This window comes from Halichoerus grypus, chromosome 4 (genome assembly GCF_964656455.1).
Source record: "Halichoerus grypus chromosome 4, mHalGry1.hap1.1, whole genome shotgun sequence".
Classification (NCBI taxonomy): Eukaryota; Metazoa; Chordata; class Mammalia; order Carnivora; family Phocidae; genus Halichoerus; species Halichoerus grypus.
In genome coordinates, this window is record NC_135715.1 from 53,807,651 (window position 1) to 53,822,461 (window position 14,811).

General features: G+C 34.3%; 1 protein-coding gene across 7 annotated transcripts in view; it reads right to left on the minus strand.

The window, feature by feature from the left end:
• Positions 1-7,513: 7,513 nt before the first annotated feature.
• CCDC122 (coiled-coil domain containing 122) overlaps positions 7,514-14,811 on the minus strand; it is a 32,806-nt gene continuing 25,508 nt past the window's right edge. For 6 of the 7 annotated variants that reach the window (XM_078070333.1, XM_078070330.1, XM_078070335.1 and 3 more), the window contains one exon: positions 7,514-8,094. In XM_078070333.1, coding sequence (XP_077926459.1) covers positions 7,945-8,094 — 150 coding nt within the window. In that variant the 3' untranslated portion in view covers positions 7,514-7,944. Of the gene's footprint in view, positions 8,095-13,935; positions 14,095-14,811 lie in introns of those variants that run through there. The other variant, XM_078070332.1, reaches the window with a different exon arrangement.

Here is a 14,811-nt window from a genome sequence, read left to right on the forward strand (position 1 = left end):
CATCATTCTCTTGTGACAGTGTCTTTTATAGGACAGAAGTTTTTAATTTTAATGAAGTCAAGCTTATCAATTATTTATTCTAAGGGTTGTGCCTGTGGTGTTGTATCTAAAATGATAACACCATACCCAAGGTCATCTGGATTTTCTCCTATGTTAGCTCTCCTATGTTAGGAGTTTATAGTTTTACATTTTATGTTTAGGTCTATGATCCACTTTGAATTAATTTTTGTGATGGGTGTAAGGTCTATGTCTAGATTCATTGTTTTGCATGTAGATGTCCAATTGTTTCAGCACCATTTGTTGATGGGACTATCTTTGCTCCATTGTATTACCTTTGCTCCTTTGTCAAAATCAGTTGATATATTTATGTGGGTCTATTTCTAGGCTCTCTATTCTGTTACATTGACTTATTATTTCACTAGTACCACACTGTCTTGATTACTGCAACTTGATAGTATGTCTTGACGTCAAATAGTGTCAGTCCTCCAACTTTGTTCTTTCTCTTCAATATTGTGTTGGCTAGTTTTTGGTCTTTTGCCCCTCTCTATAAACTTTATAATCAGTTTGTCAATATCCATGAAATAACTTGCTGGGATTTTGATTGGGATTGCATTGAATCTAAAGATCAACTTAGGGGGCTCCTGGGTGGCTCAGTCGTTAGACGTCTGCCTTCAGCTCGGGTCATGATCCCAGGGTCCTGGGATCAAGCTCCACATCGGGCTCCCTGTTCTGTGGGAAGCCTGCTTCTCCCTCTCCCATTCCCCCTGCTTGTGCTCCCTCTCTCTCTGTATCTCTCTCTGTCAAATAAATAAATAAATCTTAAAAAAAAAAAATCAACTTAGGAAGAACTGACATGTTGGTTATATTGAGTCTTCCTACCAGTGAACATGGACTATCTCTCCATTTATGTAGCTCTTTTTTGGTTACCTTCATCAGAGTTTTGTAGTTTTTCTTATATAGATCTTGCATATATTTTGTTAGATTTGTACCTAAGTATTTCATCTTTGGGGGTACTAATATAAATGGTATTGTGTTTTAAATTTCGTATTCACTTGTTCACTACTGGTATATAAGAAAGCATTGACTTTTTTATATTACCCTGTAACTTGCTATAATTGATTATTGGTTCCAGGAGGTTTTTTTCCCCAGTTATTTTGGATTTTATACTTAGATGATCATGTCATCTGTGAAGACAGTTTTATATCTTCCCTCCCAATCTTATACATTTTATTTCTTATTCTTGCCTTATTACCTCAGCAAGGACTTACAGTATGATGTTGAAAAGGAATGGTGAGAGGAACATCTTTGCCTTGTATCTGATCTTAGTGGGAAATCTTTGAGTTTCTTACCATGAAGTATGATGTTGGCTGTAGGGTTTTTTGTGTTTGGTCTTTATCAAGTTAAGAAAATTCCCCTGTATTCTTACTTTCCTGAGGTTTTTTTCATAAATTGGATTTGGATTTTGTCAAATGATTTTTATGCATCTATTGATGTGATCACATGATTTTACTTTTTTAAGTCTGTTGATATGGTTTATGTTAATTGATTTTTGGACATTGAGCCAGCATTGTGTACCACTTAGCCATGGCATATAATTTCTTTTATACTTTTTTGGATTTGGTTTGCTCATATTTTGTTGAGGATTTTGCATTTATGTTCATGAGAGATATTGGTCTGTAGTTTTCTTTTTTTGTAATGTCTTTATCTGGTTTTAGTATTAGGGTAATGCCAGCTTCACAGAATGAGTTAGAAAGTATTCCCTTTGCTTCTATCCTCTGAAAGAGATTATAGAGAATGGGTGTAACTCTTAAATGTTTGGTAGAATTTATCAGTGAACTGGGTATTTACCCCAAAGATACAAATGTAGTGATCCGAAGGGGTATGTGGACCCCAATGTTTATAGCAGCAATGTCCACAATAGCCAAACTATGGAAAGAGCCAAGATGTCCATCAACAGATGAATGGATAAAGAAGATGTGGTATATATATATACAATGGAATATTATGCAGCCATCAAAAAATGAAATCTTGTCATTTGCAACGACGTGGATGGAACTAGGGGTATTATGCTAAGTGAAATAAGTCAATCAGAGAAAGACAAGTATCATATGATCTAACTGATATGAGGAATTTAAGAAACAAGACAGAGGATCATAGAGGAAGGGAGGAAAAAATGAAACAAGATGAAACCAGAGAGGGAGAAAAACCATAAGAGACTCTTAATCTCAGGAAATAAACTGAGGGTTGCTTTAGTGGAGGGGGGTGGGAGGGATGGGGTGGCTGGGTGATGGACATTGGGGAGGGTATGTGCTATGGTGAGCGCTGTGAATTGTGTAAGACTGATGAATCACAGACCTGTACCTCTGAAACAATACATTATATGTTTAAAAAAAAAAAAAAGAAGAAGATAGTAGAAAGGGAAAAATGAAGGGGGAGAATTGGATGGGGGGATGAACCAAGAGAGACTGTGGACTCTGAGAAACAAACTGAGGGTTTTAGAGGGGAGGGGGGTGGGGGGATGGATTAGCCTGGTGATGGGTATTAAGGAGGGCACGTATTGCATGGAGCACTGGGTGTTATATGCAAAATGAATCATGGAACACTACATCAAAAACTAATGATGTAATGTATGGTGATTAACATAACATAATAAAATAAAATTAATTAAAAAAAAGAATTTACTAGTGAACCCACTGGGCTTTGTGCTTTCTGTTTTGGAATGTGAATTATTGATTCAATTCCTTAAAAAATATAGGTCTATTCAGATAATCTGTTTCTATCATTCAAGGAATTAGTCCATTTCATCTAGGGTATCAAATTGTGGGCATAGAGTTGTTCATAGAATTCCTTTATTATCCTTTTAATTTTCGTGAGATCTATAGTGATGTCCCCTCTTTCATTTGTGATATTAGAAATTTGTGTCTTGGCCTTTTTGTCTTAGTCTAGCTAGAGGTTCAGTGATTTTACTGATTTCTTCAAAGAACTAGCTTTTGGTTCATTGATTTTCTCTACTGATTTCCTGCTTTTGATTTCATTGATTTTTGCTCTAAATCTTATTCTTTTCTTCTACTTACTTTGGAAATAAGTTACTTTTTTCCCCTAGTTTCCTAATGTGGGAATTTAGATGATTAATTTTATTTTATTTTTTTAAAGATTTTGTTTATTTATTCGACAGAGAGACACAGCAAGAGAGGGAACACAAGCAGGGGGAGTGAGAGAGGGAGAAACAGGCTTCCCACGGAGCAGGGAGCCCGATGCAGGGCTTGATCCCAGGACCCTGGGATCATGACCTGAGCCGAAGGCAGACGCTTAACGACTGAGCCACCCAGGTGCCCCTAGATGATTAATTTTAGATCTCTCTTCTTTTCTAATATATGCATTCAATGCCATAAATTTCCATCTAAGCACTGATTTTACTGCATTCCACAAATTTAGATAAATTGTGTTTTCATTTTCATCTAGTTCAAAATATTTTAAAATTTCTTGAGATTTCTTCTTTGATCTATTTATTGAGAAGTATGTAATTTAACCTCTACCTATTTGGAGATTTTTCCAGTTACATTTTTGTTACTGATTTCTAATTTAATTCCATTGTGGTCTGAGAGCAGATATTTTATGATTTTTACTCTTTTAAATTCATCTAAGTATGTTTTACGGCCTAGAATTTTGTCTATTTTGGTGAATGTTCTATGTAAACTTGAGAAAATATGTAGTCTGCTGTTGTTGGACAATGTAATGCATAGGTGTGAGTTGTATCCAGTTGATTGATAATGTTGTTGCATTAACCTGGGTCCTTACTGAATTTCTGTCTGATGAATCTGTCCATTTCTGATACAGTGATATTGAAGTCTGCAACTATGATAGTGGAGTTATCTATTTCTCCTTGGCAGTTCTATTAGGTTTTGCTTCACATAGTTTGATGCTCTATTATTAGATGCATCCACATTAAGGACTGTCATGTCTTTTTGGAGAATTGACCCCTTTATTACTATGTAATGTCCTTCTTTATCTCTGATAACTTTCCTTACTTTGAAGTCTGCTCAGTTATGAAATTAATACAGCTACTCCTGTTTTTTTTATTATTATTAATGTCAGCATGGCGTATTTCTCTATCCATTTACTTTTCATCTGTATGTGTCTTTATATTTATTTTTATTTATTTATTTTTTTTAAAGATTTTATTTATTCATTTGACAGAGAGAGACACAGCGAGAGAGGGAACACAAGCAGGAGGAGTGGGAGAGGGAGAAGCAGGCTTCCCGTGGAGCAGGGAGTGCGATGCGGGGCTCAATCCCAGGACCCTGGGATCATGACCTGAGCCGAAGGCAGACGCTTAAGGACTGAGCCACCCAGGCGCCCCTATGTGTCTTTATATTTAAAGGGGTTTCAGGGCACCTGGGTGCCTCAGTCGGTTAAGTGTCTGCCTTCTGCTCAGGCCATGATTCCAGGGTCCTGGGATCGAGCCCTGCGTTGGGCTCCCTGGTCAGCAGGGAGTCTGCTTCTCCTTCACCTTCTGTCGTCCCTCCTCTGTCTCTCTTAAATAAATAAATAAGTAAGTAAGTAAATAAATAAAATAAAATAAAAAATAAAGTGGTTTCATATAGACACCATATAACTTGTGTTTTTTTGATCCACTCTGATAATCTCTGTCTTGTGCATTTACATCATTGACATTCATAGTGATAATTGATATAGTTGGATTAATACCTAGCATATTTGCTAATATTTTCTGTTTGTTGCCCTTGTTTTTGGTTCATAATTTTTGTCTCTCATTCTTTTTCTGCCTTTTGTGGTTTTAATCAAGCATTTTATGTGATTACATTTTCTCTTCTTGGAGAATATCAGTTATACTTCTTTTTAAACTTTTTTTTAGTGGTTGCTCTTGAGTTTGTAATATACATTTACAACCAATCCAAGTCCACTTTCAAATAAGACTATAAGATTTCACTGGTAGAATAAGAATCTTATAATAACAAAATAATTTTAATTCTTTCCTCCCATACCTTGTGTAATTGCTGTCATTCATTTCAAATATAGAAGCATTAATAACATATTTGTATATACATAAGCATATATATGAATACATTGTTCCTAATATTAGTATTTTGAACAAATTGTTTTTTTTAAGATTTATTTATTTATTTATTTATTTATTTATTCATAAGAGACAGAGACAGAGAGAGAGGCAGAGGGAGAAGCAGGATCCCCACCGAGTAGGGAGCCCGATGTGGGACTCGATCCCAGGACCCTGGGATCACGACCCAAGCTGAAGGGAGATGCCCAACCATCTGAGCCACCCAGGTGCCCTATTTTCAACAAATTGTTATCTGTTAGATTAATTAAGAATAATAAAAGTAAAAGTTTTTTGTTTTACCTTCACTTATTCCTTCTTTGATGCTTTTCCTTGCTTTATGTAGATTTAAATTTCTGACCTATATTATTTTTGTTTTCTCTAAAGAACTTCTTTAACATTTCCTGTGAGGCAGGTCTACTGGCAACATATTCCCTCAATTTGTCTGAGAAAATATTTACTGCTCCTTCACTTCTGAAGGATAATTTCACAGGGTACAGAATTCTAGGTTGGTGGGTTTTTCCCCCCTCCAAACTTTAAATATTTCACATCATTCTCTGCTTGCTTGCATGGTTCCTGAGAAGTCAGATGTAATTCTTATCTGGAGGTAAATCTCACAATGTTGTGGGGACCTCCTTCTGACTGGGCTCCCCTGGAGCCCCAAAGCACTGAGAGACTTGAAAGACTTATTTTATACCAGAAATCTGAGTAAGGAAGAATGCATGGGTAGAATAGCAGGCCGCAAAGAGGTAAAATTTGGCCTGCATACAGAAAAAGAGAATTAAATATGACCAGAAGAGGCTTTGTGATTGGGTCAGGAGGCTGACCACATTGACTAGAGAAAACAACTGCAGGTACAGCATAGACAAAAGGTAATGCTCAAGACCAAGAAGATCGATTACACCTCTGCAGAGGCCAGTGAGAATGGCACTTGCACCAGGACCCTTCCCCTGATGACAAAACAACATAAATGTACCCCCCAATCCCTGCCCCAGGAATTTAGGTTACTTCCAGGAAGAAAATGAGAAGGAGAATTCTGAACTGAATGATAACCCAAAAGAGACTGAATTTTAAGGCAAAAGTGTATGTGACAAAGGCCTTTAAGCAGAAGAGCTCATATTCTAAGCTAGGTTAAGTTCTAGAGAAATTTTTAAAATTAATTCATTTTCTAACTTTAGAGTTTGTGACCATATTGAGATATCACATTCACTAACTATATGATCAGGCTTGACGATACCCCAAGCTTTAGTTCTTCTTGGCTAATCTGAGAGCGTCCATCATCTGAAATGATTTTCAAGATTATAAAGAGCAAGGAAAGGAAAAATGTTCTTGTTCAAATAATACTTTCATCTGTCACAAAATTTTAAATAGGTACAGGTATTATTATCATGGGTACTTCAGAACACTACACTGAAAATTACTTTCTCAAATAGGCACATTATCTTAAACAGATTAAACCTATTTTTGTTATATCTTAATTGAAAAATAACTTTCACAAATATAACTCAAGGAGTTAGCTATCAGGTACAAATATTTTGAAACCTATTATAAACTTAAAAAGAGTTTAGAAAACTAGAATTTTTCTTTTAGAAACTGTAAATAAAATTATGACGTATAGTTATAAAAATAGCCTTTTAAATATGCAAATTAAATTGAAATATTTTTATACAATCAGCCTTAAAAGGTTTCAGCCTTGTCTTCAGCTGAGCATAGTGGGTACTCTCTACAATCTGTAGGTTTAACCATTTTTATTTGTAACTGCATTTCTGAGTCATGTGCCAAAGTTGATTGTGTTACAGCAAAGCCATCTGAAGTGTTAGCTATAATAAGCCATGATAATTCATAGTAGGATTATTAATGTTAGACATAACAGGATTATTAATATCAGGTTTTATATCAGCTATCCTCTTACTTAGTCTTAGGCATGAAGAAAGGTGAGGAGAAAATGAACTTGAGATACCTTTTTGATGTTGTTGCTTTGAAAGCATTACATCCTAAAAGTAAATATTTAAAAACCATTATCTTCAATAATATTTTTTCTGTTCCTAAAAATTTGATTCAGTGGAGCCATGAGAAGGAGCACTTTTATCTTAATATGGACAAGTTAAATTTTGAAATGTTGCCATGGACATAGCATATAACTTTCAGTGAGAAAAAAATACACAGTAGTTTACACTCATTAACATTCTTTTTTTTTTTTTAAGAGCTGGTATTTACCTTATAATGATGTTATAACTTCAAATTTTTCACAGAATAGTACTAAAGAATTTAAAGACAGAAAAGTAAACAAAAAATTTTATGCCTTGCAACACTCTAAAACTGTGTTATCTAATAACAAAGAAAAAATGATTGTTACCTTCTGAATAAGATAAAAAGTAAAATACCTGAAGCATTGAACATACAACATTATTGTAAATGTCAATATTTATGGACTACTGTGAAGACAGTGGTAAAAAAGCAAGTTTTAATAAAAAGTTTGAAACAGAATCATTTAAAATATCATAACAATTTAAATCATTGTAACTTTATGTGTTTCTTCTACATTTTTACTTCATATGATAGTGAAGGCAACATGTTTATAAATAGGCATTCATGAATAGAGTTATATCTTACATACTCAAAATATTTATACAGAGTCTTCCACTATTCTTCTGTAAGCATTCCTATTGTCTGTCTACTGCTATCAATTGCAGGCTTGCAAGGCACTTTAGCAAACAGATTAACCGATTCAAAAAAAAAAAAAGAAAATATATCTGTTATTAAGACAGACCTCTGTTAGTGGATGCTGGTTAAGAATCCAAAGAATTTTCTGAACCTTTTGTCCTATCATTTTTGTTGGCATAGTCTGTGTTCTACATTGCCCTTTGGCCATGTTAATCTTTCATTCCAATGCGTTTTCTTAGTTCAGCTGCAGTTTTTTCCAGTTGGTGAATGTTCCATTGCCATTGTCTTTTATTTGACTGAAGCTTGTTCACCTGACAATGCAAACGCTTAAGAATTGCACCATATCTCTTATGTTGCACCTATTAAAAGAAGAGTACATGTCAACAGGGCTTGAGAAGGGTAACTAGTAAATGGCCATAAAGGATATTTTGACTACTCTAAAGAAGAAAACACTTGATTAGAAATTACTCACTGTAAATAATAATGGTAATAAAAATAAACAGTAATAATAACTATTCAACACTTATTACATGTTAGATACTATACTGAGAGCTTTTTAGATATAATTAAATTCTCATAATACCATATGATGTGGATAGATATTATTATCTCCATTTTTGTACCAAAAAATCTGAAGATTGAAGAGTTTAAGTAATTCAACCAAGGCTTCATAGGTAGCAAGTGATGGTGTTTGAGATCTGAATTCAAGCAAAGCATCTGTGATGGAGTGCCTTCGAGTTATCAAAATAGTTACCAGTTAGGAGAAATGGTTTCATTCCCTATATCCAGTGGTTCATTGAAACATAGACCCATCCATCTCAAAGATCCAAAAGATCATATAGTCATAATAATAAGTAGAGCAGTATATTTATGCTGAGCCAGACAGTGCTACTACACTGGAAGGCAATGAAGCACAGTGGAAAGTGCAAGGCTTTTGGTGTCAGGCCATGAGAAAGTAGAAAGGAAAAAATTCCTTATATTGGTGTTAGCTATACAAAAAATACCCAATCTTCTTTTTTAAGACAGCTTTATTGAGATATAATTCACATATCATACAATCCATCCGTTAAAGTGGACAATTCAATGGGTTTTAGTACATTCAGAGTTGTGCAACTGCTACCACAATCAATTTTTAGAACATTTACATTACCTCAAAAAGAAAGGTAGTACCCGTTAGCAGTGACTTCCCATTCCCACACCCCCACTCTTAGCACTAGACAATTACTAATCTTTCTCTTTATATAGATTTGCCTATTCTGGATATTTCTTATAAGTGGAATCATACAGTATATGGTCTTTTCTGATTGGCTTCTTCAACTTAGCATAATCCTTTTAAGGGTCTACCATGTTGTGGCATGTATTAGTACTTCATTACTTTTTATTGCCAAATAATATTCCATTGTAGAATAATACCAAATTTTATTTACCCAATTCATCAGATAATGGACATTTGTTTCCAGTTTTTTGCTATTATGAACAATGCTGTTATGAACATTCATGTGCAAGTTTTTGTGTGGATTTATATTTTCACTTCTATAGGGTCTATACCTAGGAGTAGAACTGAGATCATATGGTAATTCTATGTTCAACCACTTGAGGAATTGCCAGACTGTTTTCCATAGTGATGGCACCATTTTTACATTCCCATGATTCCTGTGTGAGGGTTCAAATTTCTCCACATCTTGAATCTCCTCTCTGCTTTTCCCCCAGCAAAGGATACTTCCTGTTTCCAAGCTCCTCCCTCTGCATGGCTTCTTTACTTTTATTATGCCATGGGTTCTTTCGACAGTATGGTGAAGACTATGGACTCCTTAGAATAATGTTTTTAATGCATCAAATAAAACATGCACGATTACAAAGGAAATCAATTATATTGAAACACAACTCTGCAGCAGTAGCAGAGGAACAGGGACCAAGACACTCTAAGTATTCCAAAGTACTGCTGTAAAAATGAAGTGAAAACTTGTCAACTAAAAATTCACATAAATTTCTATAAACTTTGTCTTTTTAAGTCTCCAGTTTTTGTTAATTCTGTAAATTCAGATAATCATTGAAATTGGTAAACCAGGCCTACTGGTATGTTGGCAAAATAAAAAAATGACTTGAAAAGGATTAGAAATAAATTAGTTTAAATTGAAACATCATATTAGATATGAAGCTATATTCAAAAGAACATTTTTTAAACATTGAATATATTTCTATTTAAAAATATATATTCACTATACATATTTATATATAATATATATTCATTGGTATATTCAATAGAATATATTCATAGGGAGAGTATAATAACTAAATATGCCCATACTCCTGTTCATAGAATATATTCATAGAAATAAAATAACTAAAACAAATTTTTGGTTAATCAATACATTTGGTCAGTTGCACAGTAGCATATTTCTAAAATTATTCTTCAGTAGTTAAGCTATGAAACTAATAGACAATGGATCAGAGTAGAGATGTGCAAAGTCCCCTTAGGGGGACCCCAGATCACCAGTCATAGCTAGATGTCACAGATGATATTAATGTATCTAAAGAAAGAATGTATCTAAAGAAAGAATATCTTCAGAAGAGGTTTTGTGAAGAATGTAGTACATACATAGGAAGGTAAGGAGTCATGCACTGGTAGGGTCTATTTATCTGACACAAGTATAACTCTGTTATGGAGATTGACTTGAGCACTCAGAGCCAGAGACCAAGAACAGTCAAACTCAGATGACTGACTTGATTTCCATGCTCACTAACTAAAAATTTGTGATAATTTGGTTTCCACTGTAGTTTCCTTATAAGGAAGAAGAAGCACTAATGACTGACATAAGTTATCTGGTTTCCTTGAGAGTTTTATTATTGTAAATTAATAAACTGGTATTTGAGTTTCATACATCAGTTTCTTGTGAACTCTACTAGCATCTCTCCATGTCTACTGAACACTGGGACACTAACAAGATTAAGTTTCTAAGTTCACAAGGCTAAAAGGCAGTTTTGACCAAAAAGTGACTTTATTTTTTTTCACATGCCAATATTTCATTTATCTTATTTTGTTTTATTTGAATTCCAGTTAACATTTAGTGTTATATTAGTTTCATGCGTATAATATAGTGATTCAACAATTCCATATGTCACCCAGTGCTCATCACCACAGGTGCACTCCTTAATCCCCATCACCTATTTCACCTGTCACCCACCCACCTCCCCTCTGGTAACTAATGGAATTTAATAAAAACTTGAAACTAAACAAACAAACACAACCAAATAAAACATCACACACACACACACACACACACACACATCACCACCACCACCACCACCACCAAATGAGCAAAGGGAAAAAAGAAGAGGGAGAGACAAGAAGTGACTTTATAAAGGCAAAGGTCGCATTGTGAGCCTTCTTGAAAGACAGGCATTTGTTCAGCCTCTACTGGTAACATTCAGACTTTGATATGTATCTTAATATTCAAACTTGAATATCTGTAGGCACTAAGGATGTAAATGGTTCTGTATAGAACATAACTTTTTGCCTCTAGGAAGTGGATGGGCTACTCCTCTCATTAATTACTGTTGCTGGCTAGGCAGAACTAAGAGCAATAGTGAAGGAGGGGTGGTGCCCACAAAACACAGTGGCAAAAAGAAAGCAAAGCCCTGTATAAGCCAAATCTCACCTCATTCACTACTTTTTTTTTTTGTTCCCTCCATTCTAGCCACACTGTTCTTCTATTCTCTGAGCCAACGTATGTTCTCATCTTAAGACCTTTACACTTGCTTTTTCTTTTTCCTGGAAAGCTCTTCCTCAGATCTGCATGCCTCTCCTTCACTTCTTTTAGGATTTTGCTGAAAGAGACCTACTCAGTAAAGATTTTGATGGCTGCAAGATCTAATATTTCACCTTCTCTCTCCCTGCAATACATGTATTACATATTCCCTTCTCTGCTCCATTTTTTTTTTTGTTCTTAACCCTATCCTTAGCTAACATGCTGTATGTCTTACACATCTTGTTTAGGTCTGTCTCTTCAACTAGAAGGCAAGTTCATGAAGACATATATTAGAAAGGGTTTTATGAAGAATGTAGCACACACATAGAAAAGTGAAGGAGTCATGTTCTATTTTATTCACCACTCTATTGTCAGAGCCTAAAAGAGGAACTAGCACATAGTATGAGCTCAATAAATAAGTTGAATAAATTACTGAATAAATATATGAATAAAATGAGACCGCTTTTGGAAACTAAATAACTGCTACCCTACTTTGAGAAGAATGTTATATAAAATATATTATTAAATTCTGTATTGTTCAGAATGTAACAAAGACTCCTAAAATGTCATTGTTTTACCATGGAGAAAATGCTGCACTTAAAAGACTTGGAGCTCACTGGTTACCATTTGAACATGTCCTATAACTTCTCTTCTGGTTGTTTAATCTAAAATTATGGTTAAATATATTTATGGAAGTATAAGTACATAGATTTTTAAGGCTATGGTTAAATGACTTTTGACAAATGTATACACCCATGTTGTGTGTGTCAGTATTTCGTTCTTTTTATCACTGAATAGTATTCCATAACACGGAAATTCCTCAATTTGTTTATCCATTCTCTTTTTGAGGGACATTTGTAGTGTTTCTCTTTTGGGGCTATTATGAATAAAGCTTCTATGAATATTCACATGCAAGTTTTATTTTAAGACATATGTTTTCTTTTTTCTTGAGTAAACACCTAGGGATGGAATTGTTGAAACATACAATAGGTATGTGCTAACTTTTTAATAAACTGCCAAACCATTTTCTAAAGCAGTTGCACCATTTTATAATCTCACCAAAAATGCAAGAGATTTTCAGTTGCTCCACATCCTTGACATTTGGTATTATCATTCACTGTAATTTTAACCTTTCTATTGGTTGTGAAATGATATCATACTGTGGTTTTAATTTTCATTTCCTTGGTGGTTAAAGATGCTGAGCATCTTTTCATGTACTTACTGGCCATCCTATGTCTTCTGTGAAATTTGTTTATATCTTTTGCCCATTTTAAAATGGATTGTTAAGAGTTCTTCATATATAGGCCTTTGATATGTCTTCTCTCAGCTATATGTATTGCAAATATTTTTACTCCTATGATTTTGTCTTTTCATTACTTTTTTTTTAAGTGGGGGGAGGGGGTGGTGGGTGGGTGTGGAGGGAGAGGCAGAGAGAGAATCCTTTTTTTTTTTTATATATAACGATTTTATTTATTTTTTGACAGAGAGAGAGACAGCGAGAGAGGGAACACAAGCAGGGGGAGTCGGGGAGGGAGAAGTAGGCTTCCCACTGAGCAAGGAGCCCGATGTCGGGCTAGATCCCAGGACCCTGGGATCATGACCTGAGCCGAAGGCAGATGCCTAATGACTGAGCCACCTAGGTGCCCCAGCAGAGAGAGAATCTTAAGCAGGCTCCCTGTTGGGGGTAGGGCTCAATCTCACAACCCAGAGATCACGACCTGAGCCAAAATCAAGAGTCGGATGCTTAACCAACTGAGCCACCCCAGGCACCTCTATCTTTTCATTTTCTTGAGAGCATCTTTTGAAGAATGAGGTTTCAAAGTTTAAGGTCCAATGTATCAATTTTTTCCATTATGGTTAGTGCATTTTGTGTTCTAAGAAATCTTTGTTTAACCCAAATCTTAATGAAGATATTCTGCTATGGTTTCTTCTAGAAGCTTTACGGTTTTAGCTTTTACATTTAGATCTCTGATCTACTTCAAATGCAGTGTTATGTATGTTGTGAAGTAGGCACAGGGGTTCATTGTTTCCAGACAGATACCCAGTTGTTCCAGCACCATTTTATGATAAGGCTTTCCTTTCTTCATGGAATTATCTTGACATCTTTGTCAAATTAACAAAATGTGATTGATTTTTGAACTGTGTTCTGTTCCATTGGTCCATTTATTTATTCTTTCACCAATACTACAGTTTCTTAATAATTGTAGCTTCATAATAAATCTTAATATCAGTTAGGGCAGTATTACAACTTTATTCTTCTTTTTCAAGTTTGTTTTAGCTAACTAGATCCTTTGCATTTGTATATAAATTTTAGAACAGCTTGTAAATTTCTACAAAAAATATCTACTGGGATTTTTTTATGGAATGGTGTTGAACCTATAGATCATTTTTGGAGAAAGTTGACACTAAAATATTGAGTTTTATAGATCATGAACATATTATATCATTCCATTTATTGTTCTTTAATTTCTCATTAGTATTTTTATTATAGAAGTTTTATAGATTTTTTTCATTAAATTTCTTAGCAAATATTTTATGTTCTTTAGTGTCAATGAAGAGTTTTATTTTATTCATTTCACTTTTCAGTTGCTTGTTGCTACTTCATGGAATCTATATAGAATGGAAATAGAATAGAAAAAAATACAATTGATTTTTTGTTTTAACCTTTTATCCTGTGACCTTACTAAATTTACTTGCTTATTAGTCTTTTTGTAGATTCTTTAGGAATCTACATAAGCAATCATGCTGTCTGTAAATATAATTTTACTTCTTTACAATCTTTATGCCTTATTTTCTCTTGCCTTATAGCACTGATTAGGATCTCTAATATGATGTTTTAGGTAGGATAATACATCTTTGCCTTGTTTCCAATCTTTGGGGGAAAATCATTCAACATTTTATAGTAAACATGATGTTGTTAGCTGTAAGTTGTTTTATAGATGCCCTTAATTAGGCTGAGAAAATTTCCTAGAATTCTATTCTTAATTTGCTGAGCGTTGTTACTATGAATGGTGTTGAAATTTGTCTAATGCTGTTTCTGCAACTATCAAATTATTTCTTTTTAACTCCTTCAATTTTGTTAATGTACTGAATTACATTGTTTACTTTTTGAAAAGTGAAAATCAAAACTCTCTCTCTCTATATATATAGGTAAATACAATAGACAAATGGAGAGGTCATAGCTAATGGGTATGGAATTTGTCTGGAGGTGATGAAAATTTCTAAAATTAACTGAAGTAATGGTTACAAATTATCTGTGAATATACCAAAAATCATTGAATTGTGCACTTTCAATGGGTGAATTGTATCTCAATAAAGTTGTTTTTA